Source organism: Pristiophorus japonicus, chromosome 21, assembly GCF_044704955.1.
Source record: "Pristiophorus japonicus isolate sPriJap1 chromosome 21, sPriJap1.hap1, whole genome shotgun sequence".
Classification (NCBI taxonomy): Eukaryota; Metazoa; Chordata; class Chondrichthyes; family Pristiophoridae; genus Pristiophorus; species Pristiophorus japonicus.
Genome location: NC_091997.1, coordinates 79,480,448 through 79,504,162, shown reverse-complemented (window position 1 = coordinate 79,504,162; position 23,715 = coordinate 79,480,448). Strand labels below are relative to the sequence as shown.

Below are 23,715 nucleotides of genomic sequence, written 5' to 3'. Positions count from 1 at the left end.
GCCCCAAACAATAAATCCACTGTCTGTGGTAGAGATGTATGTATGAAAAGACAGCATTTTAAAACCAATCCATTGTCAAAGTCCTAGAAAGGCACCATTTTTACTTCTAATTTGCTTTTTTTCAGGTCCGTACACTTTTTGTTAGTGGCCTTCCTATGGATATTAAACCACGAGAGCTATACCTTCTCTTTCGACCATTTAAGGTAAGGCATCATTATAGTTGCACGTCTAGCTTGAGATCTCCAAAGTAGCCTCCCTAGGTTTTGAATTTGAGCAGAGCAGTCCTGTCGCTTGAGTTTAGACTGGTGTTTTGGGGCCCAACACCAGGATTAGGAGCAGGCCATTCAGCCCCTTGAGCCTGCTCTGTCATTTAATGAGATCATGGCTGATCATCTACCTCAACTCCTTTCCTGCCCAATCACCCCATCCCTTGATTCCCTTTTAATATCCAAAAATCCATGATTTGTGCAGCATGCTTTGTGTGCTATGGTTTCCCTGCTCATTGGCATGTGAATATATTTAATATAACAAAAATTAATGTACTCAACCCCATGTTGCAGCTGCCTCACTGAATTTATTCAAGGGAGATGGTGTTGAAGTGATTGATTCCACAGATTTTTTCCTTTAAAATTTCACTTTAAAAAAAAAACATTGCTCATATTCAAACATACTAATTTTCTTCTCCCCCAGTCTGGCTAACCTCATTACCTAGTGTTAAAGTCTGGAAAACTTGGCATTTCAGTTGGGGCACTATTTCCACCACAACCTGCACCCCCCAACCCCCCAGGCTTGTGCTCCTTGGGCTAAGGATGGAAGCATGCCAGTGTTGCTTCCAATCACCACCAATGTGGTCTGTACAATCAAACACTGTCCCACTCCATGGTGAATAGCCTGCTAACATGCTCTAGGACTTCTTGGCCACCAACCCTTCAAACTGTACCCAAAAGAATTGTTATCTTTGAGAGAAGTTTGGACGAGGAGTAAATCCCATTACTCAATGTGAGGTTTACTGCCATGGAGCTGCATTTAAAAAAAATAAGCAATAGGAGTTCATTTAGCCCCTCGCCTGCTCTGCCATTCAATAAGATCATGGCTGGTCTGATCTTGGTCTCCACTCCATTTTTGTGCCTGTTCCATAAATATTCAATGACATCAGCTTCCACAGCTCTTGGTATAAATATTGCTAAACTACATAATGGGTAACTGGTTTAGTGCAATTGGTGTGGTTTTTTTGTTAGCTTTATGGTAAACTTGGTTCAATGCAAAGCCTGCAGAATTGCTATGAAATAGAAACTTGAATTATTGGATAACTGACAGACCTCCAATCTTGCAAGTTGTAGGAAACTCTGCCTGGGGAATATTTTTTCTTCTACAGCAAAATTAGAATGGCATGTATAAACATGTTTGGCTTTTAATTAATTACAAGATGGACGGCAGTGGGGTCCCCTTCCACTTGACTGTCACTTGTTTCCCTTTCCTCCATGGGGTTGTTTGAGACTGGTGCTGGCTTGTACAAAACACCTCTTCTCTCAAATGCCATCCTCTTGGCTGAATGTCTGACTTCAATCCACTTGGCTGACAGCATACAAGAGTTTTAAAATCAACTGACATTTCATTTCATTAACATTTTGAGCCAAAGATGCTGACTTTTGTGTATATGAAACAAAATCCTACTGGATTAACTTGAACTATGGCTTCTGTTGCTATGGCTACCAGAAGCCAATCAATAGCAGTTTGGCTTGTTTCTCTGGAGCACATTTAACACTTGGAGTGCTAATTAGGTGGGGTGCACTTGAGTTTATGGTACTTGATCCTTTAAGTCTGGTCCATAGGCTCACTTCAGTCTGTCCTTGAGGTGTATTGGATTGAGTGTTCGCCTTTTGAAAAGATGTTTGGTAGGCTGGCATTACACAGTCCCATTCTTGGATTCATCTGTCTGCTGTACTGCTACACAAACTTGGTAAACTTGGCCACCCCAACAGCTTTTTGTGGGATGTTTGATTGGAAATCCCCATTGTTCCATGTAAAGCTGTGCAATCCAAGCAAAATAAACTTTGCAGGCAGCGGCAATAAATGTGTCCTAAACTTGAGTGTTCCAGTCGAATTAATTTGCTTGTTTCAAACTGTTTTATTTGTGTAATGGAAGATTTGCTCTGTCTGCTTAGCAACTCTTGTGCATCAATGGTTTTGTTTTTTTATTAAAATGTCTTGCTGCCCTTCACAACCTCATGATGTCCCAAACTGTTTTTGGCAGTGTAGCTGCTGTTGCAATGCAGGGATTTTGCCATGCCATGAATTTTGACATTTGTCAGCCAATTTAGTGTGATCCCACCAACAGCAATATGGTCAAAACATTTGATGTGGATTTACGGACAAATTGACCAAGGCAGCAGGCAAAACTTGCTCCCTTGCTCTTCTAATAACGGCCTGGGATCTGTCAACCTGAGCTTGGTTTAATGTCCCAACAGTACAAGACTCTTCAGTATGGCATTGAATTCTCTACCTAGATTTTGTGCTTCAGTCTAGGAGTGCTACCACTGTCACAGTAGTTCTCGTTCTACCTCTGCTTAAAAACAATTTTGTTGACCCCCCCCCCTTCCTTGCCCACCCCTTCAAAAGAGACAGGAAAGAAGCTTGGATGGCCCCCCCTACTCAACCTTCAAGCGTTGTATAAACCTATGCAGCATCAACCCTTAAGCTATTAGTGAACTGGTCCACTGCACAGCCATGCTTAGAAGTAGAATTAAGTAAAATTTAAGTCACTGGCTTTTGAAACTCTGCATTGAAATTTTGAGTTGTACAACAAATTCAGATACTTGAGACCTGACCTGCAATTGGTTGTCCAACTTTGCTTTCATTGGGTTTAAAATTGAGGTGTGCAGATAAGTTTGGGTTCTAGGATTGTTTAATTAGCATCTTTTTCCATACCATATGCCTTCACCTTCAGATCTAGTTTCTCCTTTTTCAGAAAGTATTTTGGAAGTCTGACTGGTATTGCAAGTTTGCCTATTTAATCTCAACTGGCACTGAACTAGTTAATTCAGTTATACTTGTGTGCACTTCACTGAGGTAACTTTTTTTTTACTACCCCTGGCTAAATTGTATAAATATCATTATTGCTATGTTTTCCCCCCACAGGGGTACGAAGGGTCACTGATCAAGCTAACATCAAAACAGGTAAGCTTTCCTTTGACAAGTTTCCTTGGTGTGAAATTGTTCTGCATATCCAAGTACCTGTGTCCAATTTTGCTTAAACTTCCCTGAAGCAGTTCGGACTTTTTTAAACAAAAGGAATCCTGATCTCCATTTGACCTGAATTGCTACTCTGCTCGGATAGATTTTAAGTTCCTCGGGAGAGGTAGCACAATTTGAAGCCGTTGTGATTTTATTGCAGCATAACTTGTACAACCCGTCATTCCTAACTTAATGACTCCATCAAATTTTACAAGGGTTCATATTTTGGTTGCTAAGATTTTTTGCTGAAGCTTTCTTCCCCATGCCACTGCTCTTTTCCCAAATGGGAAGTCTATACTGCCTTGCAAGTTATTCACTGACCCAAGAAATGAGGCTAAATGCCTTTGCTAAAGTGAATGAAACAATAATGCATTCTTGACTTGCATGTGATTTTAATTACTTGCAAATGTGGTGCAATTGCCCCCCTTCCAAATTAGAGGGATATTGGCAATCTTGCCCTTCAGTATTTGGAGGTGAATAGAAATTTAAAATTGACAGCAGAATATTAGTGGAAGCTTCAGATAAAGGGTAGGGCAAGGTCATGCAAAGGTTTATGGGCAAGGATTTTGAATTCGAGGGTAGATTTTCAAAAAGATGAATTGGGGAGTGTGTGCAGAGGGTAAAGTATGATATTTGACGAGTTGGGAGTTTGAGGGTGGGCTGCTTTTAACTTCAGTGTGTGGGGTGGACAATCTTGCAAGTGCAAGAGGTAATATTGAAAAGGTTACACCGTTTGCTTTGACTAAGCAAAAAAAACCTCAACATTCACAACTTTTTACAGTAAAAAGCAACTGTTTGCAGGTGCTTTAGAAAGTTACTGCAGAGCTTGGTTATAGATGAATTGCATTTTGAAATCTGCTTCAAATTGAGCTTCACCAGTGACCAAGTAAAGCTGCACTTGCTCCCAGCAGTCATAAACCATCTCTTCTGCACTGCCAAACAATGAAAAGGCAATGTAGCCAACTATTAACTACAGGATTTAATTTGTAATGTTTAATGCAGAGGATGTTTCCTTGTGGGGGGCAATCTTGAACTAGGGGGCATAGTTTTCAGAATAGCAGGTTGCCCATTTAAGACTGATGAGGAGGAATTTCTTCTTGGGGTTGTGAATCTGTGGAATTCTCTACCCCAGAGCTGTGGAGGTTGGGTCATTGAATATATTTAAGGTGGAGACAGATTTTTGAATGATGAGGGAGTTGAGGGTTATGCAGAGTGGGCAAGGAGGTGTTGAGGCCAGAATCAGATCATGACTTTAATGAATGGCAGAGCAGGCTCAAGGGGCTAAATGGCTGATTCCTGCTCCTATTTTTGTTTATATCCCAACATTTCTCAGCTAATATAGTTCTTTGATAACCTAATGCAACCAAATTGTTAGGCATATTTTGGTTGTTCTTCAGTAGGTGAAATTGCTCAAGATTTGTGGATTACATAGGAGCCTCTGCCTGTCTTTCCACCATCTATTGGCATAACCCTCTATTCCCTTCTCCCTCATGCTTGTCTAGCCTCTATTTGCATCAACCACTCCATGGTAGCGAGTTCCACATTATCACCACTCCAAGTAAATAAATTGCGACTGGATTTCTTGGTGACTATATTGTATTGCTTGGGCTTGGACTGTACCTGGACTCCTACACCCACTTGCATGGTTCACTAGAACTGTGTGTTGCACTGAAGTTAATGAATGTGTAACCTTCCATTGACCCCAAAAATGTGCTGGGGGTTTCTGCCACTCATTTACAATCCTAGCTAACTGGGTGGTTAAGCAGTAGAATTGCAGAAGTTTAAATCTGGTAATGATTTCTTGGGAGTCTAGGTTCCTAATTTAATATTGGACACTCTCCATGCGGAGGAAACCAATCACCCGTGTAGTTGGGATTACGGCTCGAGTTTCTGCTAGGTTGCGTTGGCTTTACGGCACAATTTAGCCAAGCTAGTGCTAAAGATCAAGGAATTTCGAGCATAGATCTTGTTCGTTTAAAAAAAAGAACGCATGCTAGAAGCCAGCCCTGCCCACACCCGATTGAATTTTCACCATTGAGTTTCCACCAATTGTTGGCCTTCGAGGAGGCTCTTACAATTGAATTTTTTGCTGCTAATGGGCACCTCTGACTCTCTTTATTTACTAAAACTGACTACTGCACACCAATGCAGTAGTTTGTATTTCAGTTCCTTAAAATCGGGTTAGCGGGTATTGAACTAGACACTTGGATTAAAAATGCTTTATTTTGTGATTAAACCCGGTTTCAGCTGTATTAATCACTAGGTTACCATTCTTAATTACATTCTAAAACACCACCTGATTGCACTGGTTCATGGGAGATTTGGCAATATGCAAATGTTTGAGAAGGAACTTTAGCAAAAAAAACTGCTGCCCAAAGTTACACTAATGGTCTATGTTTGTTGATTATGAACTGAATATTATAGCGCTTTGCAAAATACTTGATGCCCCCATGGGGAGGGGTGGGAAAGAAGCAATGGCCAAAAGTACTATGAAAAGCATTACAGGTTGAATCCCTTATCTGGCACCACCTTGTCCAGGACCATTCCTGTCCAGCAGGTGACAGAATGCAATCGCCAAAATCCTACTCGCCAATATAATCATTCTCAATCGGCTGCTACCGCCTCCTCCTCCTAGCGTGGTTGCATAGGAACATTCATTGTCCCAATGTTGAACTTCCCTTATCCAGCACCTTTTGGGAGCTAGCCTGTCCCGATCGAGGGATTTTGCCGGATGAGGGGTGGTTACATGTTTTGGTGGACTGCACCTTTAGTGCTGTTGCTGGGGTAAGTGTGTGCTGATTGGCTGGCTGGACCGACGGTCAGTCAGCCAATTGGTGTGCGGGGGGCTCCGAAGAACCAGCCCATATGGAGGGAGTGCTGTGGGGACGAGTGGCCGGCCTGAGGACTGTGGCTGCAGGAGTTCCAGCCGGGCAAAGGAGGAGGAGGAGGAGGAGGAGGAGGAGGAGGAGGCGGAGGTGGTGGTAGCAGCCGATTGAGAATGATTATATTGGTGAGTAGGATTTTGGTGATTGCATTCTGTCACCTGCTGGACAAGAATGGTCCTGGACAAGGTGGTGCCAGATAAGGGATTCAACCTGTAATGCTTTTCATAGTACTTTTGGCCATTGCTTCTTTCCCATCCCTCCCCACACCTGAATATAGCAGCAAATAATGGTACATTTCACTGTTGGTTGGCTTTCTAGCTGTCCCTCTAATGTCTCCATCTTTCAGAGGACACATCTGACCATACTGCATTGTACCACTAACCCAAGTTGTGTGCTAGTTTCTGGAGCTCTGTTGATCCACTACCTTCTGACTAAGATTGGTGCCAGAGTCTAGGGGCATCGCTCTGTAGCACTTCAGGCCACTGAGAAGCAAAGAATCAAAAGCATCTTGAACCTGTGCAACTATTGTCCCAAAGGGAATATTTTTCAACCTAGGTCGATCTCCACTAACACTGGTCACCAATATGCAAGTTTAAAAAAAAAAAAATCCTTTTTATCTGGAGCAAATGGAACAATTGGGAATTCACTTGGAAAAAATTGTCTTAAAGCACATGTTCTAATGTAACAAAGTTACTAGCTCATTCTAATTTAGGTGACCACCAGGATAACAAGCCATGATGCAATCTAGAATTTTTTTCACCACACTCTGCACATAAATTTAGAATTGTCTTTGCTCTGGTCCAATGAGGGACTTGAGTTACATGGATGGACTGGATAAGCTGGGGTTCTCCTTGGAGTAGAGAAGGTTGATGAGATTTAATGGAAGGTGTTCAAAATCATGGAGTCTGGACAGAGTAGAGATAAACTGTTCCCATTGGCAGAAGGGTCAAGAACCAGAGGACACAGATTTAAGGCAATTTGGCAAAAGAACCAAAGGTGCTATAACTTTTTAACGCAGCGCGTGGTTAGGATCTGGAACATGCTGCCGAGGGGTGGTGGAGGCCGACTCAAATCTTTCAAAAGGGAGTTGAATAAGTATCTCAAACTTAATTTGCGGGGAAAGGGCGGGGGAGTGGGACTAGCTGAGTCAGCAGGGGCTTGATGGGCCGAATCGCCTTCATCTGTGCTGTAATCATTCCATGATTTTAACTTCAAATTCTGGCTGCTCTTGCACTAAAGGCACCAACACTGAAGCAAAACTTGAATGGCCAGGTTGTTGCATTTCCTTGAAAAACCAAATGTGAAATGCTAGATATAGTGCTTAATTCTGGGTATGATTGTTGATGATTTCAAATTTCTCCCTCTGTTTATCATTACTGCCAGAAGTTGTTCCTGTGGTGCAATCTCTAGCTGTTTTGGTCCTTTTTATGTGGAAGTCACTTGTTGTAGCTACTAATCTCTGAACAATGGTTTGGGTTCCAGTGCCTGTGCTGGCTACAGCAACCCTTCTGCCCACTGGTGACCTCTTCAGTCTGTCCAGAGGTCTTGGCTACAATTTGGGATTGCTCCCATTATTTCCTGCAAAACACAGCTTCCATGACCAAGCCTGTAATAGAGAAGTTTGTCTGCTATACTGAAATAAATGCTCCCTATTCTAGATTTGCTTTTGAACATGGGTGGTTCCTTGAAATCGAGGAAGACTTGCTTCCACTCAGTTCTCAGGTGACTGTACAGTCCCATATGGGAATTAGTCTCAGGTGGGTCAGACAGTGGTTGAAGGAAAGGGTGGGTGGGAGTCTGATTTGTGTCACGCTCTTTCTGCTGCCTGCGCTTGATTTCCGCATGCTCTCGGCGATGAGACTCTGTGCTCAGCGCCCTCCCGGATGCACTTCCTCCGTTTATGGTGGTCTTTGACCAGGGACTCCCAAGTGGGTGGGAATGTTGCACTTTATCAAGGAGGCTTTGAGGGTTTCGTTGAAACGTTTCTTCTGTCCACTTGGGGCTTGCTTGCCGTGAAGGAGTTCTGAGTAAAGCGCTTGCTTTGGGAGTCTTGTCAGGCATGAGGACAATGTGGCCCACCCAACGGAGCTGGCAGTGTGGTCAGTGCTTTGATGTTGGCCTGGTCGAGGTCATTAACGTTGGTGCGTCTATCTTCCCAGGGAATTTGCAGGATCTTGCAGACACATGGTTGGTATTTCTCCAGTGAATTGGTTTCTACTGTACATGGTTCATGTCTGACCCATACAGGAAGGCGGGTATCACTACAGCCCTGTAGACATGTAGCATTGCACTGCATTTCCTTCAGGAGGCTTCTCTATTGCAAAGATCAGATGGGTGTAGGATTTACAGATGTATGGGTTCACAGTATTGGCAATCAAGCTGGGATTTGAGTTCCTTGTGAAAACCAAAAACCCTTGTTTTGTGCTTGTTTTACCATGAGATGACTCCAGAAAGGAGTCTGGCTTTTGGGCTAGGATTTCACTGATCCAAAAACAGCTGCCTTTTAGATTATTCTCCGCAGCCTATCCTACAAAGCGAGCATACTACCGCACCATCTGAGGTACTGTCTGGCACAGGCCACTAATGGGTGACTCATAGTTGAGCAGGAAATGTTGTTGAACCTTGCTTGCAATCAAAGTGCCTTGCCCCCTTCCAGACGCAGTCAGTTGTCCAGATGTGGATGGCTCCCTTTAGTAACAGCATAATTAGTTTCCATTGAGTGATCTCTTAATGGCTTTACTGTAGATGGTCATTCCAGTCATTGCACTTCACTCCAGTTTGTTCAATTTAAAATCTACCAAGTGTTGGTGTCCACATTGTCCAAGGGATCTTCTGAACTGCTAAAATTTCCAAGTTAGCACTACACAAGTTGTGCTCCCCATGTCAAACCTAAGCTGTGGGTGATCTGCTTCAGTATGAATTGTACAATATAGGAGGCCATTCAACCCATTTGTGTCTGTACTGGCTTTGTAAGAGTGATCCAATTAGTTCCACTCCCTTGCTCCTTGGCCACAGCCCTGCAAATTTATCCTCTTACAATATATTCAATTGCCTTTTTAAATCTGCATCCACCATCTTTTCAGGCAGTGCATTCCAAATCATAACTTGCTGTTTTAAAATTCTCACCTTATCCCTGGATTGACAATTTAAAATGTTTATCCTATTATATATGCAGACTATAGATATACTGTGTAGTCACTATAGTTGCATAAGATGGAGACTTGTTTACCTGATGTACTATCAATAAGGTTTGCACTGTAATACATGCTGGCACTACTAGAGGGTGCAACTGGTGGAGACCAGGGTTTCCTGCCCTGGTGGCAGGGGCTGTATAAAAGGGGAGCCACAATGTGCCTGCCTCACGCTAGTTACGAATAAAGGACCAAGGTCACTACAGTTTGAGAACGACACTGCCTCGTGGAGTCATAAGTACATTAGACACAATACTCTGGTCAGTTAACTTTCTGCCAGTGGGACGTTCCCCATCTAATCAAGGTTGAAGGATTTTGGCAATGCATCCTTTTGCCTGAAAAGGGTCTACAATGTGACTCCAATAACTGCATGGCAACTAATGGTCAAACAAGTTGGGAACTGAGATGGAAATAAAATGGAGGCAGAAGCAAAAGATAAAGAATAGTAAAAGTGAAGGGTAGAGAAACCCAAGGCAAAAAACAAAGGGCCACATTACAGAAAAATTCTAAAGGAGCAGTGTTGAGACAAGCCTGAAGGCTCAGCGCCTCAATGCAAGAAGAATTTGGAATAAGGTGGACCAATTAACTGTGCAGATAGCAGTTAATGGATATGAAGTAATTGGCTCCAGGGTGACCAAGGCTGGGAACTCAACATCCAGGGGTATTCAACATTTGGGAAGGATAGGCAGGGTGGTGGTGCTGGTTAGAAGAAATTAATGCAATAGTAAGGAGGGACATTAGTCTGGATGATGTGGAATCTGTATGGGTGGAGCTGCAGAATTCCAAAGGGCAGAAAACACTAGTGCGAGTTGTGTACAGACTACCAATTAGTAGTGAGGATGGGGACAGCATCAAACAAGAAATAAGGGATGTGTGCAATAAAAACAGCAGTTATCATGGGCAACTTTAATCTACATATTGATTGCTACCAGTTTGGGTCGCCCAATGTGGTGGTTTCCTGGAGTGTATCGGGGATGGTTTTCTAGACCAATATGTTGAGGAACCAACTAGAGGGCTGGCCATCCTAGACTGGGTGATGTGTAATAAAGGGACTAATTAGCAATCTTTGTGTGGCCCCTTGGGATGAGTGACCATAATATGGTAATTCTTTTAAGATGGAGTGACAGTTAATTTGGAAACTAGGGTCCTGAATTTAAGGAAAAGTAACTGATGGTATGAGGTGTGAATTGGCTAGAATAGACTGGCAAATGATACTTAAAGGGTTGACTGTGGATAAGTAATGGCAAACTTTTAAAGATCACATGGATAAACTGCAGCAATTGTACATCCCTGTCTGGAGTAAAAATAAAACGGAAGGTGGCTCAACCAAGCTAACAAGGGAAATTAAGGATAGTGTTAAAGTCAAGGAAGAGTCATATAATTTGGCTAGAAAAAGCAAACCTGAGGACGAGGAGAAATTTAGAATTCAACAGAGGAAGACTAAGTTCAATTAAGAGGGGAGAAAATAGTGAAGCTTGCAGGGAACATAAAAACTGACTGCAAAAGCTTCTATAAATGTGAAGAGATTAGTGAAGACAAATGTAGATCCCTTGCAGTCAGATTCAGGTGACTTTATAATGGGGGACAAAGAAATGGCAGACCAATTGAACAAATACTTTGGTTCTGTTCACAAAGGAAGACACCAATAACCTTAATGTACTGGGGACAGTGGGTCTAGTGAGGGAGGAACTGAAGGATATCCTTAGGCAGGAAATTATGTTCGGGAAATTGATGGAATTGAAGGCTGATGGTCTGCATCCCAGAGTACTTAAGGAAGTGGCCCTAGAAATAGTGGATACATTGGTGATTATTTTCCAACAGTCTATTGACTCTGGATCAGTTCCTATGGACTGGAGGGTAGCTAATGTAATGCCCCTTTCAAAAAGGGAGAGAAAACAGGTAATTATAGACTAGTTAGCCTGACATCGGTAGTGGGGAAAATGTGTGCATCAGTTAAAGATTAAATAGCGCATTTGGAAAGCAGTGATAGGATCTGTCCAAGTCAGCATGGATTTATGAAGGGAAATCATGCTTGACAAATCTTCTAGCATTTTGAGGATATAACTAGTAGTGGACAAGGGAGAACCAGTAGATGTGTATTTGGACTTTCAAAAGGCTTTTGACAAGGTCCCACAAGATTGGTGTGCAAAATTAAAGTACATGGTATTGGGGGTAATGTACTGATGTGGACAGAACTGGTTGGCAGACAGGAAGCAGAGTTGGGATTAACAGGTCCTTTTTTCAGAATGGCAGGCAGTGACTAGTGGGGTGCCTCAGGGCTCTGCTGGGACCCCAGCTATTTACAATATACATTAATGATTTAGATGAAGGAATAATGTAATCTCCAAGTTTGTAGATGACACTAAGCTGGGTATGAGCTGTGAGGAGGATGCTAAGAGGCTGCAGGGTGACTTGGACAGATTAGGTGAGTGGGCAAATGCATGGCAGATCCAGTATAATGTGGATAAATGAGGTTATCCACTTTGGGGGCAAAAACAAAGGCAGAATATTAATGGTGGCAGATTAGGAAAAAGGGAGGTGCAACAAGACCTGGGTGTCATGGTACATCAGTCATTGAAAGTTGGCATGTAGGTGTTGAAGGCAAATGGTATGTTGGCCTTCATAGCGAGGGGATTTGGTTATAGGAGCAGGGAGGTCTTACTGCAGTTGCACAGGGCCTTGGTGAGGCCTCACCTGGAATAGTGTTCAGTTTTGGTCTCCTAATCTGAGGAAGGCTGTTCTTGCTATTGAGGGAGTGCAGTGAAGGTTCACCAGACTGATTCCTGGGATGGTAGGACTCTAAGGAGAGATTGAATTGACTGGGCCTGTTCACTGGAGTTTAGAAGGATGGGGGGAGATCTCCTAGAAACATATAAAATTCTGACAGGACTGGACAGGTTAGATGCAGGAAGAATGTTCCTGATGCAAGTCCAGAACCAGGGGACATAGTCTAAGGATAAGGGGTAAGCCATTTAGGACAAACTACTTTCAGTTAACCTGTGGAATTCTCTACCGCAGAGAGTTGTTGATGCCAGTTTATTGGATATATTCAAGAGGGAGTTAGATATGGTCCTTGTGGCTAAAGGATCAAGGTGTATGGAGAGAAAGCAGGAAAGGGGTACTGAGGGAATGATCAGCTATGATCTTGAATGGTGGTGCAGGCTTGAAGGGCTGAATGGCCCACTCATGCACCTATTTTCTATGTTTCTAAATGTCTTTTTTCTATGGACATTTGCGCACTCTTGGTAGTGGTGTTTGGGCTTGGTTTATCATGGGATTCAAATGAGTTGGAGCATCTTGGTGCATGTTTTCTGCTCTACACTGAAAATGCTACTGGGGTGCTATCTCCATGTAACTAAGAATAATGAAAACCTACAGGTATTCATTTTTTTAATGAAAAAAGTATCAGTCTTTCACATAGCAAGGTCTCAAATGATCATATAACTTGCTTGTCAAAGCTGGGGGTGGGGGAGATGAATATATGTTGCAAGAATAACACCCCTGCTCTTCAAATAGTTCCACAGTTTTTATTATTGACTTCAGAGCAGACCAGATTCAACAAATGACAGGTGATGTTTTCCAGATTTTAGGAGCACAAAGCTAACACTTTATCCATGCTGGCCTCTAGGTTAAAATTAAAACAAACCAATAACTTGCTGAGCATTGAGAAACTTTGCTTGCCCTCCCTGTTGCTGTCTGATTAGAAACAGACCTTGCTGATAAAATTTGTATGGAGTTCAAGTGTTAAATAACTTTCAGAAGGTATGTGGCACTTCTGATATTGGTGACCCTTTAATGATGACCTTAGAATAGATATTTATACACTGCCCTTGGTACAACAGTCTAGATTGTGTGGTAATGCATTTGGGGAGAGGCAACAAGGCCAGGAGTACACAACAAATAGGAGGATACTGAGGGACCTTGGCATATATGTCCACAGATCCTTAAACATAGAAACATAGAAAATAGGTGCAGGAGTAGGCCATTTGGCCCTTTGAGCCTGCACCGCCATTCAATGAGTTCATGGCTGAACATGCAACCTCAGTACCCCATTCCTGCTTTCTCTCCATACCCCTTGATCCCCTTAGTAGTAAGGACTACATCTAACTCCTTTTTGAATATATTTAGTGAATTGGCCTCAACAACTTTCTGTGGCAGAGAATTCCACAGGTTCACCACTCAAGAAGTTTCTCCTCATCTCAGTCCTAAATGGCTTACCCCTTATCCTTAGACTGTGACCCCTGGTTCTGGACTTTCCCAACATTAGGAACATTCTTCCTGCATCTAACCTGTGAACCTGTCAGAATTTTAAATGTTTCTGAGATCCCCTCATTCATCTGAACTTGTGAATACAAGCCCAGTTGATCCAGTCTTTCTTGATATGTCAGTCCTGCCATCCTGGGAATCAGTCTGTTGAACCTTCGCTGCACTCCCTCAATAGCAAGAATGTCCTTCCTCAAGTTAGCAGGAGAGGTGGATAAGTTAATTAAAAAGGAATTCTGAATGCTTTCCTTTTAGCTGAGGCATAGAATACAGAGCAGTGAAGTTATGCTAGAACTGTATCAACACTAGGCCACAGCTTGAGTACTGCAGTTCTGGTCACCATATTACAGGAAGGATGTGATTGCACTAGTGGGTACAGAGATTCACAAGGATGTTGCCATGAGTGGGAAAACTATCTGAGGAGAGATTGGATACACTAGGGTTTTCCTTGGAACTGAGGGGTCTAGTGGCTAGGAAGACCCTATTTCCCTTGGAGTGATCAATAACCAAGGGGCATAGATTTAAGTAATTGGTGGAGGAGTGATGAGGAAACCTTTCTTCACCAGAGTGGGGGGGGGGGTCTAGAACTTGCTGCCTGAAAGGGTTTCTGCCTGTGATTTGGATTTGCACTTGAAATGCTGTAATCTACAGGGCTAGCACCTAATGCTGGAAAGTGGGATTAGACTGGGTAGCTCTTTCACCTGTCATGTACACTGGGCCAAATGGCTGCCTCATTTTGATTACATGCTCCAATCTCTGGTTTGAAATCACTCCCTTGTGACTCAGGCTTTCAAGGTTGACTGTTCCCTTGTGGATCTGGATTTGATCTTGAGGCCCTGATTCATCCCATCCACTATGCATGAATAGACTTTGACATATTTCAGGCAGCATTGGATTTGACTGATACAAAGAGAATAATGTATCATTGCAGCATATTTATCATGTGATTTTTACAGATGAAACCAGTGATTCCAAGTGCCTCCTGGCCTCTTCCTGTAATAAGATTTATGGGATGATTGAGATTGGAGACTTAAAGCCTAGTTTTTGGTATAACCCACTAAGCTGTTGCGAGTTTGCATGTTCAAGCTGTTAAGTTAGTGGCCTATTTGCTGGACTGTTGACAGCCAAGTGTATGAAAGTGATCTGCAAATGTAAATTGGCTGTACCATCAACTTGCTGTTTCCATGGTTTTTTCTGGGGGGGGGAAGAGATCTACCCACATTATCCATTGATTGCCACAAGGAGTTTATTTTCTACAGTAAAACAGTGGTGCATTGTGCAATTTAAGTTTCTCTATTCTATTCACTGGTCACTTTATTCTGGATGGAAGTATTTGTTCTGCAACTTTGTTTCTTGTGGGACTTATGATGCACATTTGATTTGTTCATGAGCTTATCCCTAACCCTATCTCGTGTTGTGGGGAGGGTAGATCACCAAAACCATGGTGACTGTTGGTTTATGACCGATCCATTCCATTTAACAATTGGCTGCCCTGTCCCAATGTTATGTTCCAGCTATGCCTGGCAAGGGTGTAGTGGCACAATGCTGGACTACTGACTGAACTCCTCCCCAGGCCACTGCTTAGTCAGGAAGGCTCAAAACAAGTGTTTGTAAAAGGGAGTATTGGGCAAATTCTAGGTAATTGTTCCTTAATTCATCACTTAACTAGGATTTCCCCTGTCACCCCCAACCCAGTTGCAAAACCTTTGCCCAGGGTTCAATATCTTAATCCAGGTTCTACTCATCATTCTGCCATCTAAAATTCTAGTGGTTTTATCTAAACTTCAGCTTCTGCAGGTTAATTTTTCCAATGTTCAGTTCAATAAAACCATGTGAGCAATGGTCCCTGGGAGGATAGACTCACCAATGTCAGTGTTCTCGATCGAAGCACTGACCACACTCTGCCTGTTCTGTTGGGCGGGCCACATGCCCGACAAGACTCCCAAAGCAAGTGCTCTACTCGGAACTCCTATGCAGCAAGCGACCCTAGGTGGGCCGAGGAAACGTTTCAGACACCCTCAAGGCCTCCTTGAAGTACAACATCCCCACTGACACCTAGGAATCCCTGGCCAAAGACCACCTTAAGTGGAGGAAGAACATCCAGGAGGGTGCTGAGCACCTTGTGTCTTGTGGCCGAGAGCAACCTCAATCTTGTACGTTGACACAAACACGAGGCAGAAAACACTCACAGGCAGCGGAAGGAGCGTGCGGCAAACTAGTCTCTCCCCCTTTTCTCCAATGACTGTCTCACCTATGACCCTAATTCCTGTATTGGACTGTACAGTCACCTGAACTCAGTGGAAGGATGTCTTCCAGAAGACATTTGACAAGGTTACTGCACAAGATGAAAGTTCATGGGGTTGGGGGTAATAGCATGGATAGAGGATTGGCTAACAGTCGGGATAAGTGGTTCATTCTCTGTTGGCAATCAGTAACTAGTGGGGTGCCGCAGGGATCAGTGCTGGGACATTGTAAATAGTTAATCTATTAACTTAGAAGAAGGGACTGAGTGTAATATATCTAAGTTTGCTGATGACACAAAGATGGGAGGAAAAGCAATGTGAGGACACAAATCTGCAAAAGAACACAGGCTAAGTGGGCAAAAATTTGGCAGATGGAGTATAATGGAAAGTGTGAGGCCATGCACTTTGGCAGAAAAAAAATCAGTTATTTAAATGGAGAAAGATTGCAAAGTGCAGCAGTACAGTGGGACCTGAATACTAACACAAGGATAGTATGTAAGTACAGCAAATGATCAGGAAGGCCAATGGTGTCTTGGCCTTTATTGCAAAAGGATGCCTTGCTACAACTATACAAGGTATTGGTGAGGCCACACCTGGAATACTGCGTGCAGTTTTGGTTTCCATATTTACAAAAGGATATACTTTTGGAGGCGGTTCACTTGGTTAATTCCAGGGATGAGGGGGTTGACCTGAGGAAAGGTTGAGTAGGTTGGGCCTCAACTCATTAGAATTCAGAAGAATGAGGGGTGATTGTGTCAACATATAAGATTGAGGGGGCTTGACCAGGTGGATGCAGAGTGGATGTTTCCACTGATGGGGGAGACTAGAACTAGAGGACATGATCTTGGAATAAGGGGCTGCCCATTTAAAACAGATGAGCAATTTCTTCTGAGGCTTGTAAATCTGGAATTTGCTGTCTCAGCTGTGGAAGCTGGGACATTGAATAAATTTAAGACCAAAATGGACAGTTTCTTAAACAATAAGGGGTTATGGGGAGCAGGCAGGAAAGTGGAGCAGTGTCAGATATTGAATGGCAGAGCAAGCTCGAGGGGCTGTATAGCCGCCTACTGTTCCTCATGTTATGTTCCTTGATGTCAAGGGACTGCCTGAGTCTGCTACAGACACTACACTCCTCCACTTCAAGCTAGACGTGGAAGTGTTTTGAACACATCCTATGATTCCTCCATGAACTATGCAATCACTTCACTGCAAATTGACCACACCACCTAGTCTAATGGGAGATGACGTACCAATTGTATTGCTGAGTAATCTGCAAAATGTGGAATGATTTTTAAATCTTCTAAATTCCAAGTAAACTGGATTTTGGAAAGGGAAAGGCTTGTGGGTTTTTAAGGCACAATACCTCATTGTCCATCAGTGATTCTTGTGCAATGGATCCAAGCTATATATCTAGATTTGTGATTTTTACTTTTCCTGTCAAACCAACCATGTAGGGTGTACTGAAATGGAAACATATGAAAATGATGGGCAGGAAAAGACCAGCTGGTCATCAAGCTTGCCCACTTGATACTTGGAGCCATGACTAGACACCCCATCCATGTCATCTCCTGGGATGGGCACAAAACCTTGGCCAATAAGCACAAACCACTTTAAATCTCCATGGTCCCTCCCCTGCCTTGCCCATGCAGGAGATTGATATTTGCCTAAGATTTTAGTTGACTGTTTAAATTTACTGTTGTCCACTTTAATCTCTGCCCCAGCCAAAAATTGGTCCAGCATGCACTTGAAGACATGCTGAGAGCCCCTGCACTCCTTCTTTGAGGTTCTGCTTTCTCTGGGAATGACATCTAGCCTGTAGTTGCTATTTGGGCAGTTGCTGCAAAATGCATCCAAATTTGGAATGAATGTGGTCTCCAGTTTTCTTTCCCAATGTGAATATAGTGGTGATGGTTACTCTATATTTTCAATAGATTGCCTGGACATGATGGTGTTTTCTCCAGTGCGGGGAGCAATATAGAGCAGGCTTAACACTCCTACCAACTGGATGAAAATTCAGCCCAATTTAAGTTAACAATTTCTCCCTATAAGGGTTTTGCATAAGTTTCTGTTTGTTGCAATGGTAAACATAGTAATCTAACAACTTTTGCTGTTGAGTAGTGGAACATTGGTGTGTGCCTTTGTTGAAATTCAAAGTTGAGTGATTATTGGAGGTAGTGTGGAGGGAAATTTTCCATGTGACCTATGATAGCACTAGAGCAAGAAAATTCTACTTGCCCAGTGCGAAGACATACTTCAGCTTTTAACCCATTTCAATCTGACCTATAGCTGCTTTCACAGCAATTTTCTTAAACAGAAAATGTTGAAAATACTCAACTGTTTCCTTCCCAGATGCTGCCTGACCTGCAAACATTTTGAGTTGGTGACTTTTTTTCATCAGAAGTGGGTTCTGACAAATTCACTGACCTGCAACGTTAACTGCTCCTTGCCACAGATGCTGCCTGCTGAGTGTTCTCAGCATTTTCTCTTCTTTCCATCTGCAGTATTTTGCCTTTTTTATATATGGTTTCTCATTAGTGCATTCCTGGAATTCCAAGGCATCTCAGCCAATTTCCTAAGCAAGATAACATTGGCTTAGCATTTGAAGGGAAGTGTGCATGGCTTTGTGCCAATGTTTTATATCTGGGCTGTCTTTTAATGGAATGCTTAATCCCCAGTCACCAAGGAACATGTGGATCCCTTGCTTGCATTAGTATTCTTGCAATGGCACCTGTACCCTCCAGGGTTTAAAGGTCAATCTCTGACTGCTGAAAATGACCCAGGAGAAAAATCATATGGGTATTGAAAGTATTAATATTGGCAGTGGGGGCTTGATTGGATGTTTCTCAACTTGGAAAGCAAACTGATTTTGACAATTGGTATGGGAAGGATTGATGTTGCGTGCGATTACTGGAGCATGGGGGTAGGCAAGTTGGAGATGAGATGACCTCCAGGAACCCATTCCATCACATTTGACACCACTACCTGTAGGTGGTTAGGGGTCCTAACAGCCTTGAGTTCAAGGGGAAGGAAGGAGGATTCAAGTGGAAGAAACTGCCGAACACTAAAGGCCCTACTGCTCAGTGCCAAAATAAGGGTAAATCCCACAATCTTGCCCTTGCAAATGTTCTCGCTCCTGATATTCTGTCTGGCTCCAGCTTGACGGATCAGAAAAGCTGCTTTTCAGCGCATGCGCATTGTGCTGAACCGGCTTTTGCGATGCCTTCCTGGGTCCGTGTACACTGTACAGACCCGGGAGGCTGGGATTTCTGCACCATTATATTCACCAAAGCTTTGCATAAATGGAGACATCCTTGACTTGCTGTCTGCCATGAGCAATTATTGACCAAGACAAATATGGTCTCCTAGCATCTGAATTAAACTGACTTGCACTTCATATTATAGCTATGAACTAGAGTATTTGTAGCCAGTGAACGAACCAGAATTAAACTAGCCATGTTTCAAATTCCACATTGATCAGTGGTTTGCCAAAACTGACAGATTTGCAGGTTATGAACTGCTCCACATAGGGGCATTTCAAGGATTGCAGCGAATTGTAAATGGGTGATTAAACTGCAATTCAAAAAATAAAATCGCAACTAATCGATCATTGCTAAATGTAATGCTTCTGGAATTGAAAGTAAAACAATGGTTTAAAGTGGTCGGATTGAACTTTAACTTGGAGCTAGGCTGATGTCAGGAAACGTAGTGGCAATCTGGAACACTCCAAAAAGCTGAGGCTAAGTCAATTGAATATTTCTTTGGTCAAGGGTATTGAGGGTTGCAGAACCAAGGCAGGTAGATGAGTGGAGATGCAGATCGCCATGATCTGATTGAATGGGCTGGCTGCCTCCTTATGGAATCCACCAAATACTAAATGAACCCAAAAAAGGTACTTTGCTCATGTTAAGATGGCTATAGTCAATTTGGGTGATACTTAAATGGTAACTGGGAGTTCCCCAATTTCTTTTGAGCAGCATTGCAACTCAAGTCCAGTATATACATAGCATAATTTGATTTGCAATGGAGTGTATATAAATTGCACAAGACCATGAGTCTTGACAGTGGTCTTGCCAAGAAGAGTACTGATTTGCATGAATGTGTAGAGAACAAAGGGAGGGAGAGGGGTGGGGCTGGAGGAAATGAGATGGGGAGGGGAGAGAGGCCATGGAGGGATTTGAACAGAATTTTGAAATCGAGGCATTGCTTAACCAGGGAGCCAATGTAGAAAGTATTGGGTGTTCTGTAGGTCCAAAGGTTGGACTATAAGGGAATTTGCATGGTTTAATGGGATCTTTAGGGTCTGTCACCAAACAGAACTTCAATGACTGGAACTAGGCAGATGTGTTAAATTTCAGCAAAGCTTTTGTGTAGGAGATTAGTCCACGAGCTGGAAAACCACTGCATAGGTGTTGTGTGCATAAGTAGATGAGAAAAAAACTAGCAATGGGTGGAGCTGGCTGTGTATAGGTATTTGAGGTGCCATGGGCCTTGATAGAGAACCAGTTTGCAGAACATCCCCCCCCCCCCCCCCCCCCCCAACTAGGAGGCACTTAAGCTGGGGGCCCATGCTCTGAAAATGCAAGAGCGCAATGATGAACTGAGCTAGGTTGACTAGTGGCAGATGTCACTGAATTTGAGGTTATCCTCCAAGGATAATCAGCAATTCAAGCTAAATACTATTGTACAGAAGGCTTTGGGACTGCAGGTAGATATTGAAGCCAGTTGGCAGCAGTAAAGAGCAAATGGGACATTTGGGTGGCTTAGCCAGAGAAGTTGAGCAGATCCAAATGTTGGTCTATAGGGGAATCAGCATGGCTGTATGGAAGGGATTGTGCCTGACTGGTCTTTGGGGTTTAACATCAAAAAGAACTTCAATGAAAGGAACTTGTCAGATGCCTGGCAGGTGATTGGTCCACAAGGTTGAAACTACAACACAGGTGGGTATTCTTAAGTGGAAAATGGAATAACACCAGAGGACTGGCACACTAATCTGATTCCTATATAAAAAGGAGATAGGTCAAGCCTGGGGAATTATAGACCAATTAGCTTAATGTTGGTGATGGGAAAGATAATGGAATTCTCAGATAATCAATGGATTCTAAAAGGAAAGGTCATGTTTGACCAATCTTACTGAATTCTTTGAAGGAGCAGTATGGGAAATGCAAGAGACATCATTGGGTTTCTAAAAATTCTTGAGGTACCTCCAACTCGTGAGCAAGATTGGAACATGTGGAGTCGGGGAAAGTAGCCAAATGGATAGCAAGCTGACTACAAGAGTAGGGTTTAAGGCAGTTATTCAGAAGTGGTGCTCCATTTACATCAATGATTTGGACTCTGGAATCGCAAGTATAATTTGCAGTTGACTCCAAATTTGGGGGGAGGTGTGGGGATGTAGTTAAGACTGAGGACTCCAAAATATGAAGGTATTAATAAACTTGCAGAATGGGTGTGGTTGGCTAATTCAGTACAGAAGTGCAAGGTAATACATTTTAGTAGGAAGAATGAGGCCATATATGAAATGTCTAAATAAGGAAGAGGGATCTGGGGGTACAGATACACATGGCCATAAAAAGCAAACCAAGCACTGGGGCTCTACTTCTCAATTCCATCCTTTTAGAAATGTCAAACTTGCTTGGACACTTGGTTACTTCACACTTGGGAGTACTATGGACAATAGAGGCATTAGGCAAGGTGCAAAAGATTTACAAGGATGTCGGAAGGGAGAGGTTATGAAAGATTGACTAGACTAGGGCTCCTCACAATTGAAGGTTTGATTGCACAGATGTAGAAATGATTCCACTTGTGGACAAGATGAGAACTAGGTCATAAAATATATAAGGTAGTCACCAATAAATCCAATGGGGAATTCAGGAGAAACTTATTTACCCAGTGGTTAGAATGTAAAACTCGCTACCACAGTAGTTGAGGTGTAGCATAGATATGTTCAAGGGAAAGCTAGATAAACACATGAGGAATAGGATATCTTGATGGGTGGGAGGAGGTACATGTGGAGCATAAACTAGCATGGACCTGTTGGGCCAAATGGCCCTTTTGTGCTGTAAATATTTTACTTCTCTCCAAATATGCAGGGTCACTAAAGATGTGCAGGCATGGGAGAGAGCAGCAAGGTCATCAAATTGATGGTTGGGGTTAAAGGTTACAGAAGTCTGAAAGCTTGAGGTGCAAGGCCCTAAAGGTGGAATAACCAATATTTAGTGAAGTTTTAAACATGGGTGTAGGGAGATTGAAAAAGCTTTTCCACTTGATTACTTTTATGGCTGAGGATGATGAGGGGGTGGTGGGGCTATTCTCGTCAACCAATTCCAAGTTGGGCAAATACCTGGAGATGAGTGTCTGACCAGTTCCACTCCTAGCATCACCCAACTGTCTCTCCCTGGCCTCCACTCATCTGCTAAACATCTCCTCCATGCCTGTTGCCTCTAGACGTGACTATTCCAAAGCTCTCCTGGCTATAAGCTCATCAAAAACTCTGCTGCCCTTATTGTAACTTGCATCGCTTATCCCCAGGGACTTGTGCACAGAAATCTAGGCTGACACTCCAGTGCAGTGCTGAGGGAGTGCTGCATTGTTGGAGGTGCTGTTCAGATGAGATGTTAAACCGAGCTCAACTGGGTGTAAAAGATCCCATGGCAGTATTTTTGAAGAGCAGGGAGTTATCCCTGGGGCCAATATTTATCCCTCAATCAACATAAACAGATTATCTGGTCATTATCATGTTGCTATTTGTGGGAGCTTGCTGTGCACAACTTGGCTGCTGCGTTTCCCACATTACAACAGTGACTACTCAAAGTACTTCATTGGCTGTAAAGTGCTTTGAGATGTCCGGTGATTGTGAAAGGCACTATATAAATCCAAGTCTTTAACATGCACCAAGTCCTGTTCACTCTCCAGCCCTGTCCTCAGACCTATATTGGCTCCTGGTCTGGCAACCCCTTAGTGTATTTCTATAATTTCCAGCCCTATAACCCTCTGTCCTCAATACACCTCTAATTCTGGTTTCTTGCACATCCCCCAATATTAATTACTCCTCTATTGATGGCCATGTCTTCAGTTGCCTAGGCCCCAAGCTCTGGAATTCCCTTCCTAAATCTCTCCACCTTGCTACACTTTTTTTTTGATGCTCCAAACCTCTGATCAAGCTTTTGGTTGCCTGTCCTAATCCTCTTGTGTGGCTTGGTGTCCCCATGAAGTTGAGACATTGCACTGTTAAAGGTGCTATATATGTCTATTATTGGAAGGGAAAATTTGATTGGATATTTCCTTCTCCTGTACATGATCCCATTGCTATCTTGCTAGGTTTGCTTCAAAATGGGTTTGACTGAACTTTATGGCTGTCTTCATTCTGGTGGGCCTTCCATCCAGCTTTGGTGCATAACATAGCAGTACAACCCAAGGCTACTATTCCCGTTCATGTCCTAAACTAGATTTCAGCTCATGTATCTGTTCTTTTCAGGCCTGGAGCTTATTTAAAAGTTCTACCTCAATGCATGTCCCTAGGCCAACTCCAAGCACTGTGCAGTCTCTTGTGTAAGCAAACTTAACATTTTGTGCACATCAAGACTTATGTATGCAAACATTGCAACTGAAGACAGGGCACAACTGTTGGAGGCCCAAGAGTCACCTGCACACCTTGTGCAAGAGTATAAAAGGATGTCTGCCATGCTGCTTAGGCACTCTAGTTGTATTAGAGACTAGGGTCACATCAGTTTTAGCTCACATACTCAAGTATGTAAGAATGCCACAAGACAACTAACATCATGTGTTTTGAGTGAGGGAGGAATATTGGTTGGGACATGAAACTCTGCTTCAGTGTCATGAATCTTTTGCAATCGGTTGGGTCCTTTTTTATTTAGTGGATTATTGAATAAGACTACACCC

The 23,715-nt window shown here is 42.9% G+C and overlaps 1 protein-coding gene across 2 annotated transcripts in view; it reads left to right on the top strand.

Moving 5' to 3' along the window:
* Positions 1-23,715, top strand: part of LOC139234128 (RNA-binding protein with multiple splicing 2) — an 82,720-nt gene that overhangs the window by 26,009 nt on the left and 32,996 nt on the right. For both annotated transcript variants that reach the window (XM_070865096.1, XM_070865097.1), the window contains 2 exons: positions 126-203; positions 3,139-3,177. In XM_070865096.1, the coding sequence (XP_070721197.1) occupies positions 126-203; positions 3,139-3,177 (117 nt within the window). The remainder of the gene's footprint in view (positions 1-125; positions 204-3,138; positions 3,178-23,715) is intronic.